Here is an 18,678-nt window from a genome sequence, read left to right as displayed (position 1 = left end):
TCTGGATTTGATGCCAAGTTGTTGGCTGAATTTATCATGTCAAATGTGATGACAACTGATTTGGAGCAACACCTTAGATGTAATGACACAGAGAAGTGCATCTCTTGAACTGACTGCTTCTTAAAAGCATTCTGTGAATTTTACACTTCCATACAACTTCTGTTAAATAATTCACCTTGGGATAAACTGGGGGATGTAACTACAACTATCTCTTGGGCACATTATTAAAAAGGATAAAATAAACCATTAGCTTTACCTTCTCTTATGAGCATGTTTGGTTGATCCTTCCTTTCCTAATGTTCTCATTTACTCAAGATTATGAAGACTGAGAAAGCCTGAACTTTCTGGTGGTCTGAAACACAGTATTACCACCTGTACTGCTGAAGCAGGTATTAGGTGTGAGCATGTGTGTAAACCAGACAATTTTATAAGCAATGTGTAAACAGACCCTTTTCTATCCCATTGTGACTTTGAGTTTGTAGGCATCTATACTCAGATCAATCTTGTCTTATATTAGCTGTGTAAGAACTTTAGTGCACTAACAGATTTCCTATCAGTTTGAAACAAAGATATCAGTATTTTCTGCACATGCTTATAAAATGGAAATGTTCTTACTCTATCTTTTCCCCTCTCCCTCATCATCCCTCTGCTGCTTCAAAAGGTCCATCCTTTTGTCACTTTTTCCCCCTCTCCTCCTCATCTTTTCTTTGCTAGTTCTTGGCCTTCTTGGTCCTTACCTCGCTCATTTTCCCTCTTCTCATCTTCCCTTTCATAGCACCAATTCATAGCGTCCACATTCTTTCGTCGTTCTCTCTCATCCTGTCTCCACCGCTTCTTGATATCTTTGTCCTTAACTTGCTCATTTTCTCTCCTCTTCTCATCATCCCTGTGCCATTTTATTGTTTCTGCATTTTTCTGCGGCTCCACGCTTCTTTTGAGATAGTCTTGTCGCCTCCTCCTCTTTTTTAACATATCCCTTTCCCTGGCACGAGCCTGCTTTTCTTTCTGGGAAAGAAAAGCTTTACGGGGCATCATGAGCTGCTGCTGTACCTGTAATAATATCGTATCCATGGAATAATATACTATACATGCACTCAGTCAGGCACCAACAACTCTCATTTGGAGCTGAATACTTCAAATACTAAGCCAAGGTAATTTACTGCTTCTCTTCCTTTCATAACCCCCTGCTAGCTCCACATTAGATAATGACAGACAAGTTGCTGTGTTCAGCTCCAGGCAGAACACCTAGCTAGCACCTCTGAATTGGTGCACATCCAGCACTGAAAAGTCAACCCCCTACAATCCCGGGCCTAAGCAGTGTGATTTCTTTCCCCTCCCCCTTACAACTTCTCCCACAGAGTTTTTAGCAGCCACTTGGCATCCCTACATCCAATTGAAGAACAGGGTCATAGGAGAACTGTGAAGGAAACTTGTGAATGTTCAAGCCTCAGTTTCTTCTCTTATTGGAGATAACCTTTAAGGAAACTTAAAGGTGCTCATTTATGTTTTGTGACCTCTATCTCTACCGAATTTGGTTGAAAATGGCCAACTTTGTTTTGGCTGGGAGGAGGGAGAGGGGATTAGGAGACAAGCCACAATCTGAAAAATTGCATAAGCTTCGTTTCCTTGGGAAATGGGGCCAAAACATTTAACTGCAGTCAGTCCTGACTCATCTACTCAGACTTCCTCCAAGTATGTTGTCTTGCCATTCACAAGAACAAAGGAGAAAAGAATGTGACCATTTACTTGGAGTTCTGCTGAGGTATTCCTGATGAGTGGGGCTTTCGGGTTTTGTTGGTTTGGGTTTTTGGTTGGTTGGTTTTAAAGAAGCATCAATGCAAACTACCTTTCAGCAAATTCATTTACTTTTGGTCATTTCTCTTTAGTCACTCAACACATTCACATCTTTAAATTCACTGCTGTTAATAGCTGCAATTTTGAAATCATGGAAAACAAAAGAGACTAAAGAAAGAATTTATACTATTAATTAATATCCTCTGAATACTCTTTTGTACACATTGCACAATGTTTCAGAAATGCCATACTGCAGTTGTGGCCCAGGTTTGGGGGTTTGGTTTAGGTTTGAATTCTGGTTTAGAAGAGAGTTTTGCAGAGGTCTAAGCAAATTGAAAACTGCAGAAAGGACAAAATTACTAGATTAGAAATTTAAGCAAAGCCTAAAACAGAATGAAACAAATGTACTTTTAAAATTTAGCTACCTTATGGAAAGCACTTGTTCCCAGCATGCAATACTCCATCTTTTTCCTACAGAAAAAGCAATGTTTCAAACCCTTATTCTAGAAGCTGTTCCTTTTCCCTACACAATACACCGCCCCACACACTTAAACCCACTACTCTTGCAATTGCCTTTGTTAGGTACAGATCATGACCCCATGGTTTTCAGTCTAATAATTCAACCCCAAATTTCTTAATATCCATAACGATACTAAAAGGAAAGGGCTGCAGCAGAGGGAAACAGCATAATCAAAATAATGCATGCAGTTTGGTAACAAGTTAGTGCAGAAAATTCAGATTATGCTAAAAACTACTTCATTAAAAGTGCAGGATAGCTCTCTATAGACAGCCTGGGTTTAAGTATTAAATATTTGTCAATAACAGTTATTAAGGACAGAAAGCAGTAAGAATCCAGGATCAACATCGTAAGTGCAATCCAGACACTAAATCTTTAAGACAGCTTTCATTTCTCTACTGGCTGAATGCCAGTGCTGCTCTCCTGCTGTTTACTAGAGCAAACTTAACTTACTAACTTTAAATATACATTATCATTTTATTAGTAACCTCATTTTATTCCAATAACAATAGCATGAATAAAATGTAAAGTAAATCATATTTCATGCATTCTACCCCCCCTCCCCCCTGGGCAAATACTGACATTAAAAATCTGTCATTTAAAATAAATTCTTTTGGGACTAATTATTTTCTTTCATTTGTTTTGGTGGTGTTGTTTTGGAGATTTTTCCTCCATTGGCTTTATCTTTTAATTGCACTGTATTGCTCCCTCCCCTTTTACATATCCCAACCCACTTTGACAGACCGAATTATAGACAAATGATAGAAAATAGCTTAATAAAACCCATTGCAGTTGAATTTCCAAAAGGAAGTATTTCAATTGAGATTCAAATAAGAAATGTTACATTCCAAGGAATAACTTAAAGGGACATTCAACTTAAACTACATGTATTTGAACTTCTGTATCACAGCTCACACGTTTTTCCCCAGTGCAAGAAAGTACTTTAGGTCATTTCTCTTGCAGTCAAAGTCATCTTTCCCTTTTGCTTCTGTTGCTTTTAATAAACCGAAAGAGGGGAGGAAATTTCAAGCAGAAAACTGATTAATACATAGTGAAGCTGCCAGACTGAGCTCAAAGCTCCCCCCCACACACCCACAATTTTCCTTGAGTTCAAGTTGATGTTCCTTTAAGTTAAAACATCCAAATGTCAAGAATAAACAAACAGAACTATCTTTTCAACTACTTTTGCAAATACTTTGCCAAATGAAAAACTTAACTTTTCCCAATCTACTCAGTACAAATTATGAGGCATTTACCTCCGAAATTAATGGTGCTTGGGCGTCTCAGACTCATTGGACAAGTTTCATGCAAAAGCCTCCAAAAATAATTCTCCTTCCAGAACACCCACCTCAGGGATTATATTACACCTACTGTGTGAGGCCAAAGCCCGGACATAGAAGAAGGATCATATCCTGCTGTACAAAACAAAGTGTTAAAGACAAGAGATGAGAAACGTAGTAAGGGCAATCTTACATTTATAATGTATGTTCCATTGCAAAGGACTCCAAAGCTAATTATAAACCACATTTACAGTACCTTTACTGACACAGAGCTACTGTGCAGTGCACTCCAGCAAGCCAACAGTGCTGCAGGAAGTTTTAGCAGGTTTGTGACTTAAACACATTTTGGTGGGTGATGCTACCCGAGGTATTTTTTAGTGCTCAGATTTCTATGAAGTTACCCAATTCTGAAATCCAGCAGGATGCAGAGACAAATGCTCCTATTCACATTTCATAGAACCTTTTGACTGAACGAGTTAGGACCTCAGTTTACACCTCATCTGAGCTATCAGTACCTGCAGCATAGCTGCACCCTCTGTAAATGAGGTACACATGATGAGTATCAACAGTGCTTCCTTGTACAGGTCATTTTTCCTAAGAGGTAACCATACAAACACAGTCCTGCATTAAATTACAAGACAATGGGAGATCAGAGAGGTGACATGGCTGTCAGCCACCACCCTAAGGACACACGTTCATTTGGGAAGTATTCAAATGAAAATTTCCAGTTACAATGCTGCTAGTAGGAGGGAGGATGTGAGGTTTTGGGTAATGGCATGTAAATGATTGTGCTTCTGTAGGAAGTCTGATACCTCTTCAACCCACATCACCCATGGACAGAAACTCAGTCTTGAACAGACTGGAAGCACAAGACATAACATCAGTATCGTGAAGTCTGGAACAACCAAATCTAAAGTTTACAAAAGCAGTATCTGTCCAGTCATTTATAGTTACTTTTTCAAGTAATACAGGTTTTTATGGTTTAAAAACGTTACTCAGACAGAACATCTGCAGCTTCAAGTATAGACTGTTTTTCAAAGACCACCAGCCACCTCTTCAAACAGGGAAGGATGATGGGTTATTTCATACTGGATTATTTTCTAACTAGAATTTGTGTCCCTGTATCTCTACCAAAGTCCAAATCACCTCTCTCCTGCTGAATCCTCATTGCAGAAAGCACACTTATAGACGAGGTCTGATCAGCCCTGAGAGCAGGTCAGTGACAACTAGTGTTATCAGGCTAAAGATACAAATACTGAGCACTGGGAAGTACTTCATCCCACACTGGGCCTCCCAGAGACTGAGGATCATTTCCCTGCATTGTGTTGCTGACAAGAATCACCAAGCGCCTGGCGTTTTTCTGACTATATAATCCTAAAATCTTTCATTTTAGCCCTTATTTTGATAGTATTTTAAGCTTGGTTTACATATAACAGCACAACACAGGAGCATATATCAGAGCTGGCAACAGCTGTATATTTTTGAATGAAATAGGACTGTTCGTTTCGTGAAACTGCTCTTTATCTCCCTATTCCAACTGCATTTAAAACAAGGTCTACTTTTAATCATTTGCCCAGCTAACTGCATTTAGAAGCACGTTCTAAAAAGCCAGCCATGAAATAACATTTGCAAAGGAGGCTGTTGTGCAACATTGAGTAAAATCTCTTAAAATGCAAGAAAAATATGGAAGAAAATTAACCTACTGATGGTTCCCACAGCAATAGAAAAGCAGCCTCCTTTTGTATGCAGGTTAAATGATGCTATATAGTATGATGGTGTGTAATAATTCTATATTCACATGAGGACAATGATGGCCTGTCCTTGCAGCAAAGCAGGACCTGACAATTACAGGACAGATGAGCAAGGAAGAGTGATAGTCAGGAAGCAGAAAGGTATCTCAAGGAAAAGCAAGCAGATCAAAAATAACATCAGGAGAAGTGTAAGGGAGAATGAAGAAGTTGGAAGAACTGAAAACTACCAGAAACTTCCTTGATTACAACTAAGTATCTCCCCTCCCTGTACCGAGTGAATGAAGAATCTATTCCCAATAGGTAAATGGCTGGCTTATATTATGCATTTTCACTTCCTTCTGATGGACTCTTCTCTTTCCTCCTTATTTAAGTGTTTCTGGCCTAGTTTGCAGAGGGCTGTGCACCCACATCTCCTGTGAAGGTAATGAGATTTGCAGTTTAACTGCACATCTGAAATGCCAGACAACTAAGGGCTCATTTTCAAATCCCCTATAATCCTAGGATGGAGGCTGTTTTGTAACAGCATGCGCTCCCTTCTCATGGTAACATTTTAAACAGCATCTCCTCAGCATAATCATCTGCAGCACCAAGCTTCTGCCCATGTAACGTGGAAGTCTTTAGCTAACTTCTAACACACACCTCTCAATTCTAACTGGGTAACTATTCTGTGTGTACAGCTGCCATGTTAGACCAGCGCTTGAATTCAACCCTAGGCTAACACATCAGCAAGCACAAGCCCCCAAGCCCTTTAACTTTAAAATAGGATGAGGCACACTGAAAAGATAAAAAGTGAACAAAAAACCCAAGTCACAGCCTCTGGAAAACTAAGATTGTTGGAACTGAAGAAAATCAACAAATGTATTTTCTCACTGGTCAAAGCATTGTAAAACTTGTGCACCACTGTGCACATGAAACCACTGCTACTGCCCCTCACAGTCTATTTCTTTAGTCTTTGTGTCAGAAAAATAACAGAAAACCCCTAAAAACCTCTTCAGAGATTAAATCAGCCATCCCAAAAAACTGCCAAGTGGTGTGTCAAAAAGGACTGTTTCACACCACTTCTCTGACATCCTGTGTAAATACTGCTGCAGGAGACGAGAAGGCCATCTAAAATGTGGTACTAAAAAAAAACCCCACTTAATCCTTTGAAGGAAATTCTTAGGCTAAAAACCTGAACATGGTGTTTCAGTGGTTATATGCAATTGTCAGCAAGGGCTTATGAAACTGTTATCTCTTTTGTTTGGAGCTTACTGTCTAGCTTCAGGTTGGTGACTCTTGCACTAGGGACTCCCAACTTCCCATCAGAGGAAGAACTTCTACGGAGGACAGTTGTAGTGAAAAGAATCAGTAAAGCTGATGTGTTTTACTCTCCGTTCATGTTTTATTTCAAGGTTAGAAAAACATCTTCTGCAGTCCAGCAGACAGGGATCTTCTTCTAAGTCATTCACACACTTCTCATTCTTGCTCAATTTCTGGAATTTTCCACTGGTGCCAGAAGCTCCATCTGGCGGGTGTGTACACTAACTGCAAAACTGAAAGGGAATTAACTATTTCCTTATCAACTTCTGTTGAGTAGTACAAATTCTGTACACTGTGTAATTTCTATGCACTAATATAAAATATAAAATGGCCAAATTTCAATTGCTCTGGGAACCACAACTCCTTATTTCTGTTCTTACACTCTGCTGAGAATGTCTGTTGTTTTTTTTGGTGACACAGGCTGGGGTGTGTTAAAGACTGTTGTTACCTGAAGCTGAACGTTTTCTAAAGGAGGATCTTTTGAACACACATCAATAAAACCCTCTGGCAATCTCTACTGCATTCTGAAAAGCAGTTTTAAATTGCATCCCTTCTCTAGGGCAGGCTACACTTCAGTGCATAGGAAATCTTAAATTAGAGGTACTAGCAGCTCAAGTATGCTTATGCACCTACTGTCATCTTAAACAATGTCTTTTGTGACTGTTCAAGATCTCCAAAGATAGATCTTTATATGCATCCACGTATGTGCAGTGAAATCAATATGTGATATACATATGCAATATGATGGCCTCACTTGTTTAGGGCTGTTTCTTAAACACTTCAGTTTGAAATGCAATAAAGCCTGCACATCTTGCAGAAATCTGAAATCAAGACTGGAGATCATTGAAGCACAAAGGATATTATTTGCTTACACCATGATATCCACACTTCAGTGATCAGGAAAAAAAGGCTGCATGAATGTACTCTACAATTCCAAAATAATCCTCATCTAGATTGTAGCTAAGCATGGGCAATCCCAGAATAAGAATTATTTTGGAAACAGAAGCATGTTTCATGAATTAGCAGTTACCATTTAAATTAAATCAAGAATCATCTTGAAATTTTCAATCCAAAGCTCACAAAAACATTTGTGTAATTGAACAAAGCAGCATAGAAGTCTCTGTGAAATGTGCAAAAACAAAGCATGTAATCAATATACACATCATTTATGACTGGATTACACTGATTGTGAAACTGCAATCAGATTAGACTGTTAGTGGAAATGGCAGTCCCGTCTTCTCTGTGCCATGTTTTCCTGACATCACCACTGTGTTAACAGCCAGAGCAGAGACCTGATCCAACTGAGAAGTGTTTTTCAGGCAGCAGCTTCCTTTGCTCACCCAAACAGAAGCATAGGGACTGGTACAAGTAAGATGGCTCACACTGCCCTGTCCAGGGGCAGCACTGGCACAGACACAGTTAAACCGATAGTGAAACTCCATCCCCTGGTGTGTCCTGCCTGGTAAAACGCATGGCTTGCATGCTGGGGTAAGTGGCAGAACAAATCAACGAAACAAAAGAGAGCATACAAATACTTTTACAAGCTCATCCAAAACTAATGCCAATACATGCTTTCAAACAGTAGATAAATTAGATATTGAAGGGATCTCGCCAACTGGCTAGCATCTGAGTATCTGAAGTGTAAAAATAGTCAGTGAAGTAGGCTGATGCTAATTGTTTTTCCTTTGCCTTACCACTCGACACACGCTATGCACAAATGCTGGCATGACATGATTGGGTAAAGTCTGTAAACAAGAGCTTAAAAATCAGTCTTACCACTTCACATTTCTTACCTCTTTCCCTTTCTGTCTAAGCATAGCTCCCAAGTGTTCCAATCCCTGACTACATTCCAGCGTTAATCCACCTCAGCTACTGCTGTCTTCGGTTTGACTCAGGAACCTTCGATATTCAAAAGGCTTCATAGCAGCAGCAGCAGGAATGGGGAAACAAAACAAAACACACAAAAAGAGATCACAACCGTAAGTTTGACTTTTTAGGAGGGAGAGGGGAAAGCATTTTAAGACAATTATGTTGCCTACTTAGTTTTCAAGAGACATTTTGTCCCCTTACTGTTGCTGCTATGAATCTGCAACACTAACTTCTTTGGCTCAGCTGCAGCACAAGCAGAGAACTATCAGATCCAGAGTCACAATCAGAAAACAATACACAGGGCAGATAAAAAGGGGTGAAAGAAAGAAAACCCGAGGCCGGGGCCTCAGAGAGGAGAGCTGGGGATAGACAAGAAACGTGGATAGCAAAGCAAGGCTTGAAAGCATGCCCTCTCCTACACCGGAAGGACCCCATGACCCGAAGAGTATTACTTCAGTGGACAGGCTGTTTACACAGTTACTTAGTTTCTATTTCTTGTAAATTGTTTTAGATAGTATTTGGGAAGTGGATTTTAAATGAAACATGTTTCCACATGCTCTGGATAGTCAAGAACCTGCCAGGTATGATGTGTTCACAGATTCAACTACACAGGTTTAGGACCCAACAGCCTGTTAAGGTGTTTTCACCCAAATTATCTCTAATGCTACCTTAAAAAAGGCAAGGATATAAATGGTGGTAACTCAACTGACTCACTGCAGAAAAAAACCCATGGTATTTATTCCATTCTTATTCTAACCAAGAACTGTCATACTCATCCAAAAGCACTACTGTGAAATAAGAGTGAGACACTAAATTCAAGCCTCATGTTTGCCTTTTAACACCAGCTAGTTGTAGTGAAGCTCTGAAAAATGCAGCTTTCTCCTTGAGGCATATGGCCCTCAGGTAGATAACTGAGAGTTACACCCTCTCCAAAAATGTCTTGATTCAAACCTGAAACATGTATTCAGTTTTTATATCGGATCTAGCTATTTCCTGAAAACACAAAATGAGCAGGTTCATTTGGCTGCCCTGCCTAGCAATGCAAGGGTGTTCTTCCCAAAATGTGTCAGGTGAGTCAGGACACACCTTTTACCTACACAAAACATAGAGGATTTTTTCTTTTTTAAAACTAAATTAACATAATCCTGAGGCTTTCTTCTTCCAAAGCATATACAGACATTTCCATTACATAGTCCTTAGATCAACACCTTTTCTTCTCATCTCCATTGCTTACACTAGTACTAGGAAGCATACCCTTCTATCAACACATTTATTTCTATGAGCAGGATTACCTCCACATTAACCATTATACTGTTCTATTAACAAAAATCTGAGCATAGAGCAGATCTTTATTTAATAACAAATACTCTAATGCTTGTTTAGATGCAGGCCAATATAAATTAGCTGTTACCTTTTTTAAGCAAGCATTTACATACATCTTTAAAGAAAACCCCAGCAAACAGCATTAACACACAATCTCATCTGAACTGACAATTTCAGAAATACCCCATCTTTGCCATGCAGATAAAGCAGATCAAAAGATACCTGTGACCCACATTAATCGCCTGAATGACTGCAGTCCTACAGCTACCTGCTGCCTCTCGCCCGCACCCATGTCCTACAGACCCCTCAGACAATGACCCGCATCACATCTGACACTCTCTTCATTCCTGACATATGAAACAAAATCAAAACTAAACCCCAAGCAAACCAAAACCCCCAAAACACAGCCCAAACATAAACCCACAAAATCCACCCTAATAATTTTGCTAAATCTTATTTGCAGCCACCTCAAAATAAATACATTAACCCATGAGCTGTCTTTGCTCCCACACATTGGCTCCAATTTATTTTCTTTACATCTATCAAATCAGCTGCCATCTTACTAGAAAGTTATAAAATGCACATTTGGACTGTCTGCCTTTTGACTACTGGTATGTTTATGTATTCCAGGAATGCTCTTTAAATTTTAATATTTACTCTGTATTTACTGTTCTTACGGAGTGGTTAAGCTGAGCTGGGAATAATCATCTATTATTATTCACTCTGCAGTGTGTCAGAAGCACAACTTACCTGCCACAGAAAATTTGTACCTGCATTCATCTAAAATTGAACAGTAAATTCAGTAACTGTGGAGTTCAGCTTGGCAAGGACCTAACAAATGATACTTTATACTATTAAAGCTTAATTAAAATGCTGTTGTAATATACCACTGTAACACATACCAATTCTGAAAATGCTAATGGACATCTTCTGACAACTGGTAACTTCTATCCTACCTATACAGAAAAACATAAAGTTATCAATCTCATCCTGAAGAGCACATACAGCCTTCCTAGGTGTTTTGTTTGTGCAGCTGATGCTTAATACCACAGGGCACGAACTTCCCAAAACAGTCAAGAAATTCCTGTCCTGTGAAGGTTTCATTCCCAAGCACTTCTGAGAGCAGACACTGCTCACCTCTTGTCTGTCTTACCTACAGGCAAAGGCAGCCACCTTTCACCTTCCCTACCCCTGGCATATCCAAACATCTCTCTCCTAAACCCCAGGTGATCCTACAAGCTCTTAATGACTTCTAAGCTCTAGCAGTTCCACACAATATACTTTGAAACATAAACAGTAGTAACCTAAAGAGATGCTTTCTATAAACCTGTCTGATGGACCATCACTTCAAGTTAAAAAAAAAAGAAAAAAGGGCTTTTTAAATAATGGGGCACTAAAAATACATCAGTTTGCAATGATCTTAGAGAGTTATCCTCAAATGCTAGAGGCATTTAATTTCTGTTAAGATACCAAAAAGGCATTTTAAGAAGTTAATTAAGAAATAATTTTAGCAAAGGGCAGCTTACTATAAAAAAACAGTACAAAAACATTTAGCTGAGTATTCCTTTTGGAGAGCAAGTTGCTCGTTGTGTGCCATTCTATTTTGAATGAAGTTTAAGAACTTGCTGTGATATATCTTCAAGGCAACAATCATATTACAACCCATCAGCTTCAAGTGCAATGTTATTAGCAATGGGGTGTATCTAAAGAGACAGCAGAAGTGTTGTCTCTTCTTAACGTTTTAAGATTTCAGCACCCATCACAGTAGATGTTGATATGCTGATATCTAATTACTGACCAACATCTGCAAACGCACACCTAAAACGGAACCAAGTTTTGGTTTGTTATTAATAGCAAACCCAAAAGCAATGTTTTTCTGTTTTTTGAACAGGATGTCTTTCTCATCTAGAAGGATGGCAACTTGTAACTACAGTTATCAGAGTCCCCAAAGTGCATGTTCTTCCAAGTAGCTGAGACCCTGCGAGAGGCAGCAATGCTGGTGGCCTGCAGCATATACTGGCTGTGTCCACACAGGAGCCAGCTACGATGGGTCCATGTACACTGACAGGTAGGAATCACACGTCTCCATTAGCTCACACCTTGGGCCTCCCAATAGAAAACAGTAGTAAAAATAAATAGAAACACAGCTAGTAAAAACAACCTAGAAAACAGAGAAGGTCTCTAAAAGGAAGAAAACCCTGTTTCACACCTACCAAATGGCTTAAATACAACCAATAAGCAAAGACTATCAAGACCCCAAAGTGCCTCGTTATCCAAACTCTTGCCCATGGCCGCAGACAAAGCACTCGACGCTTCAGCAACGTCTCACGCTCAAGTTTCCACCGCTGCAGCCATGCGCTCAGAATGTGTGAGAAAAAGAAAGCCATGCAAGTTTATAGCGCGAGTGTCACCACCAGCCACAACCGAGGCGCGATACAGCGACTGACACCCTGCACACTGCCTCGCGTCCAGCCCCGCTGCCCCAGCCCCAGTCGGGCGAGGTGCGCTGCGGGGCTGCAGGTCCCGTCCCGCCCGGGGCCGCCGCCGGCGCTTTGCGGCCGCTCCCCCCCCCCACTCCCCGCAGCCCTGCCCGGCGCGGGGAGGGCGCCCCCTACCGCCTGCCTCCGTGCGCCGCGCTGGGCTGCGGTGCATTTTGGGTGGGGGCTGGTATTTTTCTTGCACGGCCATAACCCGGGACCCACAATACCGATTGAACGGGGAAACCCGCGCCCCAGCGCCGCGTACACCGTGTACCTGCTGTGCAAATCGCCCCCCTTTCCCCTTCAGGCCTTCGCCGCCCCCCCTCCCAGGGTTGCAGCCGCCAAGCCAAGGGGGTGCGTGACAAGGAGCGTGCAGCTCCCGGCGGCGGCGCGGGGCTCCAGGGTTTGATTTCCCCCGCCTTTGTCTGAGAAACGGGTGTAGGTAACTGTAGCCCGAGGCAGGGGATGGAGGGATGGGTGAGTCAACGACGCTCCATCCTGCAGCTGGTGCCCGGCTCGGGGCAAGGACCGCGGAGCGCGCCTTTTCCAGCGGGCAAAGGCTGCCGGAGGGAGGCGGCTGCTCCCCGTTAGCGCCGCTCTCCGGGGCCTCGCTCAGCCGGCGGGACCCGCGCCCGGCTGCCGGCAGGCTGCAGGCAGTGCCGGGATGCCGGCCCCGGCCACTAAGTCATCACCCCGCTCATCGCCTTACCGCCACCGCAGCCCCCGCCGCCGCTCCCGGGACACGTCCATGTGTGGTCCCCCCCCACGGGGAGGGGGAAGGGAGGACGCTGGGGCTGCCTGCGCCGCGCGGGCCCCGCGCACAGAGGAGGGCAGCCGGCAGCGTAGCGGTCCTCGCAGCCGGCCGGAGCGGAACCGGCCTCCCCAAGGCGGTCAAGTCCCTTCAACATGTGTGCGGCTGGGGGAAGGGGGCCGCCCGCCAACTCATCCGCAGCCCCCCGGCTGCAGCGCGCAGGGCGGCGGGCACGGCGCGGGGCTCCTGCCCCTCAGGGCGGGCGCAGGACTCCCGCTCCGCCGTCGGGGCCGGGGCTGCCGGGGACCGCGGTACCGCCGGGCGGAGGGAGGGAGCGAGGGGGCGGGCGGGGGCTGCCCCCGCCCGGGTCGGACCGCGGACTCACGCACACACCTACCTGACTGGGGCTCTCCTCAGCAGCGAGGGCGGGCGCTCCCCCGGCACCTCTGGCTGGGGGTGGGGGTGCGCGGAGCTGCCTCCCTGGCGCCGCCCGGGTCCCTGGGCGGGCGGGCGGAGCGGAGCCGGCGGCGGCGGCGCGGGGGAGACAAAGGGGGCTGGATGGCGGCGGGAGGGGGGGGGAGAGGGGGCGAGTGTGCGGGGGATGGCCTATGGTGAGCGGGTCCCGCGGGGCGGGGGCGGCGGCTTCACTGGGCTCGGTCCCCGGGGCGGGGGGTGTGGGGCTGCGGGGCGGGGGGGGCTCCCTGCAGACAATACAGCCGGGTCCCTCCTGCCCAGAACCTGCCCTGGACAAGATGGCGGCCGAGAAAGAGCGGAAGTGACGCGAGACTCTCATTAGCATACGGGACTCATTGTCCGGCGGGAGGGGAGGGGGCCGCGCCCCGGGGGGGAGGGGGCTGGAGCCCCGGTATGTTCCCGCTGCCCGGGGCCCCATCGCTCCCCGCGGGCCGCCTCCCGCCGCCACCGGGCGGGCCGGTTACATAACCCCGTCGAGCGCGGGGCGGTGGAGGGGGCGCTCTCGCGAGAAACAGACGGAGAGAGCCTCCGGCGGGATCTACCCCGGCCCCGCTAGGAGGCGCTGCGCCCTGCGGCTGGGGCCAGAGAGGCAGCTGACACCGCCTCGGTTATCCCTCCGCCGCCCCCGGCCGGGACTACATCCTGTCCTGAGGGGGCCGGCCGGGGCGGGGGCTCAGCGCCTGGCGAGTCGCACGCCCACGTGACCACGGTGAGCGCACGTGACCGCACGGCCCTCGGCACACGGTCTCGTGTGGCGGCGATCGCGGCGGCAGCGCCTCAGGGTGCGCCCGCCCCGCCCCGCCCCGCGCGCGCTGCCGGTAGGGGCGGGGCCACTCACCGAGAGGGGCCCGCGGCGCGGTTCGAGTGTCGCCTCACACCATGGACAGCGCAGCGCGGCCTGAGGGCACGGGGCCGGGCCGGAGCCTCGGGTCCGCTCCGCTCCGAGCTGCACCGCTCTGCACCGCACCACGGGACCACCCGGCGGCGGGGCCCGCGCCCGCAGCCCTGCGAGCATCCCGGGAGCGAGCCTCGAGTTGGGCGACGGCCTGGCTGGTGTACCACAGGCTGCTGGGAGGGCGGTGAGAGGGGAGGTGAGGTGGCGGGGTCTGCCTCGCGCGCTCTCTGAAAGCTAAAACTGGCGTATTTTGGCCCAGTTTACTGAAGGCAAGCGGTTGCCCGAAGGTGGATGTCAGTCATGTGCCTGGCGAACCTCGTGCACATGTGTTCATACACACACAGCTCCGAAACAATGTTTGACAGGTTGATGACCTGCTGTAACATCTGGATCGTGACAAGGCTCCATGTGCAAGTGATTGTGCCCACTGCATGAAGACAAACGTGCTCAAGATCTCTTCAGCAAATGAGGTCCAATTCGGTAGAGCTGTAAAAAGACATTCTGCAAGTGGAAGGGAATGTTGGGGTTTGCTACTTCAAAGCTACACAAACAGCTGAAGGATGAAGTAAAGTGAAGCTCCATCCTCAGCATCCAGAACCTTTCAGGTTCAGAGTCACGCATGCTATAACTAAGACTTGCAATACTAGAAAAGAAGAATCTGTGTTTTCAAGTTACTGCCTTTATTATAAACGCATAGGAAAGTTGTCATAAATTACTTAGACTTCATAAAACTCAAAAGATCCCCTACATGTTTGAGTGACCGATACCCCAGAAGTATGTAAATGGCTGCGTATCACAATCACATAAGTAGCCGTTACAGAGAATTCAGTGACATTTTGTTAGCTTGCTTGAAGTCTTTTTAGTTGAGCAGAATTAGAAGTGCGCTCTTGGTCACCATCTGCAGACCTTTGTTTCACCAGGTATGTTCATGGTATCTTCACACAAGTGGTCATAAGACTAGATAAGTCACATGCAACAGAAGAGAAACACACAAAACTTACCTGCAAAAACAAAGCTCGTGTTTCAGTGTTGAAAGGGTTTCTAGAACTGAGGTACATTAAAGTTCCACTGCAATACTCATATGTGAAATACATCTCAACTAGGGAGAGCAAGGAAAGCTGGCTTGGGTTTTCTACTATAACTTCAGTTTGTCTTCTTAGAGTAGGTACGGTACTGGGACTTGTACTGAAACATGAGGATAAAACAAAGTTTGTGTGAAAAGATTGATTTTAAAGGGAAAACCCAAGCAGTGGGGAAGGAGAAAAGGAGTCTTGAGTCTGTTTTTCTCCTGTGTGTACAGAGTGAGGTGAATAAAATGAAACAGAAGTTGATGATAGTAGTCTCAATATACTTTTTATATTACTGAAGTGGGCATTGTTTCTCACAATAGACTGTGGCCACTAGAAAAAATGGGTAAAATCATAGCCCTAAACACTTAACACTGGAGGGTACACAATTAGCAATCCCAAGTGGAATAGGTATAATTGAACTTGTGTTGTGCTATTCATTCAGGTCAAAATTGTGCCCACATTTGTAATTGTAGCAGTTCAGCAGTGGAACTATGTTTGGTTTTTATTCAAATACAAAATAACTGAAACAACTGTCAATGGCTGTAAGCACCAAACGTAATTAATTATATAATAAACCCAAGTTAATCCTCAGGAGCATTGAGATCACTGGTTTCACAATGATCTTAGAGACCCACTAAACTATTCAGCTCCAGTGCTATTTAGACACTTCATCCTTTGTCAGCATTCTCTGATGTTCTTCCATGAAGATGACTTTGGGAAAAGCAACCAGGAAGGAACAAAATTTAGTCTGTATCAAGATGAAAGTAGGGAAGAACTATGCCTCAACACGAAGTACTCTTCTTTTGTCCTTGTTTTTTGGGTAGATACTCCTACTGAGCGGCTCTGTGATTAGAGATGCTTCAGATAGGCTTGCTTAGTGGGTTGGGATTACCTGAAAGGAAAAGTTGATGTCTTAGTCAGACCAGTGAGAAATTGATCTGTCGTGACACTTAAATTTCCCTTGGAAGCTGGTCAGTCAAGTGTCACGTGCTTTGGAGGTGATGCTGTGCTGCCAAGATGAATTGCGTTCTGTCTGCGGATGTGGGATTGATGTCTTGCATGTTGTCAGTGTGTTCAGAAACACTGCATCCAGACAGGATTCACTCATGAGAGACTTGGTTAAAATTTAAAAACCACCTGACTTCAGTATTTCAATAACTTATCTAGGATAAATCGTACAATCAACCAGACTGGAAAAGACCTTTAAGATCATCAAATCCAACCATTACCCATCACTTTCAAGCAGCTTGTCTTTTTTACCTCCCCTGCATTGTACAGTAAGTAATACCACTATTTTGACAGAATCCACCCATCAGAAGTACTGCCATGTGCCTTCCTTGAGAGAGCAAGCAGGATGCAAAACTGGATTGAAAATGAGAGCTCTGCAGACACATTACAGCCATGCCATGAAACTCACCATGTAGTAAGTAAAACGGACTACTTAATTCCTGGGTATCCCCCATGTGGTTGCATAGATGTAGTGGGTCAGAAGTCCCCAAAGCATTCTCAACAGTGATTGTAGGAGCTCAGTCAAGATCTTTCCTGTTCTGGAACAAAAGTAGAAGTATAATTTAGTGCTCAGATCTTCCACTTCCTGAGAGCACAGCATTTTGGGAGCTTGATAGCCCCCATGAGCTTCCCAGGAAACATCAAGCTCTCAACTGTGGTTTTGTCTGGGCTCACCTGGGGTGTGACATGTTTGCAGAAGTCAAAACAGGAAAGATGTTTGTGAGCCAAACATAAGGTAGCTTGTTGGTGGTGGTTTGGGTTTTTATGGTGATGTACCATTGATAGCGATTTCTGTTGAGAAGTCAGTGCAACGAACCTTGCTGCAATAACCTTCCACTCTGTGGTCTCTGCCCACTGCTCTTTGGTGAAATCTCTCCCTCAAGTGTGGAGTTTTCCAATTGAATTTTTGGTTAAAAGTTGCAATTCCAGTTCCTTCTCTCCAGTCCCAGTATGTTTTCTCATGAACAGGAATAATCCCAATCTGTAATAAGTTACAAGTGCCTACCAGAAGGTAAAATGTGGCATGAACAGAGAAGTAAAAAAGAGTTTCTGTGCTTTACAAAAGCTCTGTGATTACCTCTTTTATTCATGTCTTCCTCAGCATGGCACCTTGCAGGTGATGTGTCATAAAACAGTGATAAAGGTTGATAAGCAATCCTCTCATCTGCATATACCTGTGGTCATAGTGATCCTCATGTTGAATTCTGGAATGCTAGCCACTGAAAAGCTGTTGCTCTAGTCATCAATGCACTGAACTCAGTAGGCAATCTGTCATTTATTTCATTGTGCCAAGATTTCAATCCATGTTTATACTGGAATCTTGAGAGACCCTTAAATAAATATTATCGATTAGTCATCAGTATATTTTACTGTTGATATGCAGAAGGTTGTGCAACCTTGCAGTTGGCTTTCTACACAGTCCACTGGAAAATATGTTTTATTATAGTGCTTATATTGGCAACTAGGTACATCTTTATTGCAGGCTCAGATTTAAAAAAACCTCATAAACCAAAACTGCAGCTAATTCCCTCCAACCTCAGATCAGACAAATCCTTACCCACAAAACTCAACCAAGATAAACTGGGGATCTCATTTTGATGCTGGCTTCACATTCAGTTGGTTACATTAACCAAGCCTTGGTTGTCTGAAGTCGTTGTTCCAGCTTCAGAATCATTATGATCTAGGTCAGGGGGATTAAACTGCTTGCCTTTATGAATTACATACCTAAATCCTCATGTGAGTAAGAGAGACAGTTATACCTCAGGGTGTGAACTGTACTGCATATCCCTGAGGCAGGGCTATCTGAGAGCGTGAGGGGCATGAGGAGACCTCAGCTGCTCAAAGCCCTCCTGCCATGTAGTATAGCTCATCAGTGCAAAGTCCTTGGACAAGAGGCAGTATCTATTTTAGTAGCCCCCAATTGTGTGTTTCACCTCCCAGCTGGTGCTTCAGATTGTCTGATGAAACACTTCATGCTGATACAGGGCTGCTGAAGTCAGTCAGCAGAGCTCTGACTGGGGTGTGCATCCAGAAGCATGGTCAAACCAGAGTGCAAGCACCAAACCTAGCCCATGGATAATCCTAGGGACACGCCATGCAAAACTCCAGAACTGTGTGCTTGAAGCTCAGCGCACGCTTTGGCTGTCTAATGGGTCTGAACACCTGA

General features: G+C 44.6%; 1 protein-coding gene across 9 annotated transcripts in view; it reads right to left on the bottom strand.

Moving 5' to 3' along the window:
* The window catches only part of ADNP (activity dependent neuroprotector homeobox), a 30,994-nt gene extending 16,896 nt beyond the window's left edge, over window positions 1-14,098 (bottom strand). The window contains exons 1-4 of one of the 9 annotated variants that reach the window (XM_061375536.1): window positions 8,435-9,071; window positions 3,568-3,726; window positions 2,220-2,265; window positions 738-1,050 (exon numbers count right to left, since the gene is read on the bottom strand). In XM_061375536.1, the coding sequence (XP_061231520.1) occupies window positions 738-1,050; window positions 2,220-2,258 (352 nt within the window). In that variant the 5' untranslated portion in view covers window positions 2,259-2,265; window positions 3,568-3,726; window positions 8,435-9,071. Of the gene's footprint in view, window positions 1-737; window positions 1,051-2,219; window positions 2,266-3,567; window positions 3,727-8,434; window positions 9,072-12,046; window positions 12,273-13,022; window positions 13,300-13,461; window positions 13,807-14,080 lie in introns of those variants that run through there. The other 8 variants (XM_061375541.1, XM_061375538.1, XM_061375542.1 and 5 more) reach the window with 8 other exon arrangements.
* Window positions 14,099-18,678: the final 4,580 nt, after the last annotated feature.

Source organism: Neopsephotus bourkii, unplaced genomic scaffold, assembly GCF_033783945.1.
Source record: "Neopsephotus bourkii isolate Nb327-2 ecotype Australia unplaced genomic scaffold, CSIRO-AGI_Nbou_v1 NB_1663, whole genome shotgun sequence".
Classification (NCBI taxonomy): Eukaryota; Metazoa; Chordata; class Aves; order Psittaciformes; family Psittacidae; genus Neopsephotus; species Neopsephotus bourkii.
The sequence above is the reverse complement of the archived record's forward strand: the minus strand, read 5'-3'. Positions and strand labels throughout refer to the sequence as shown.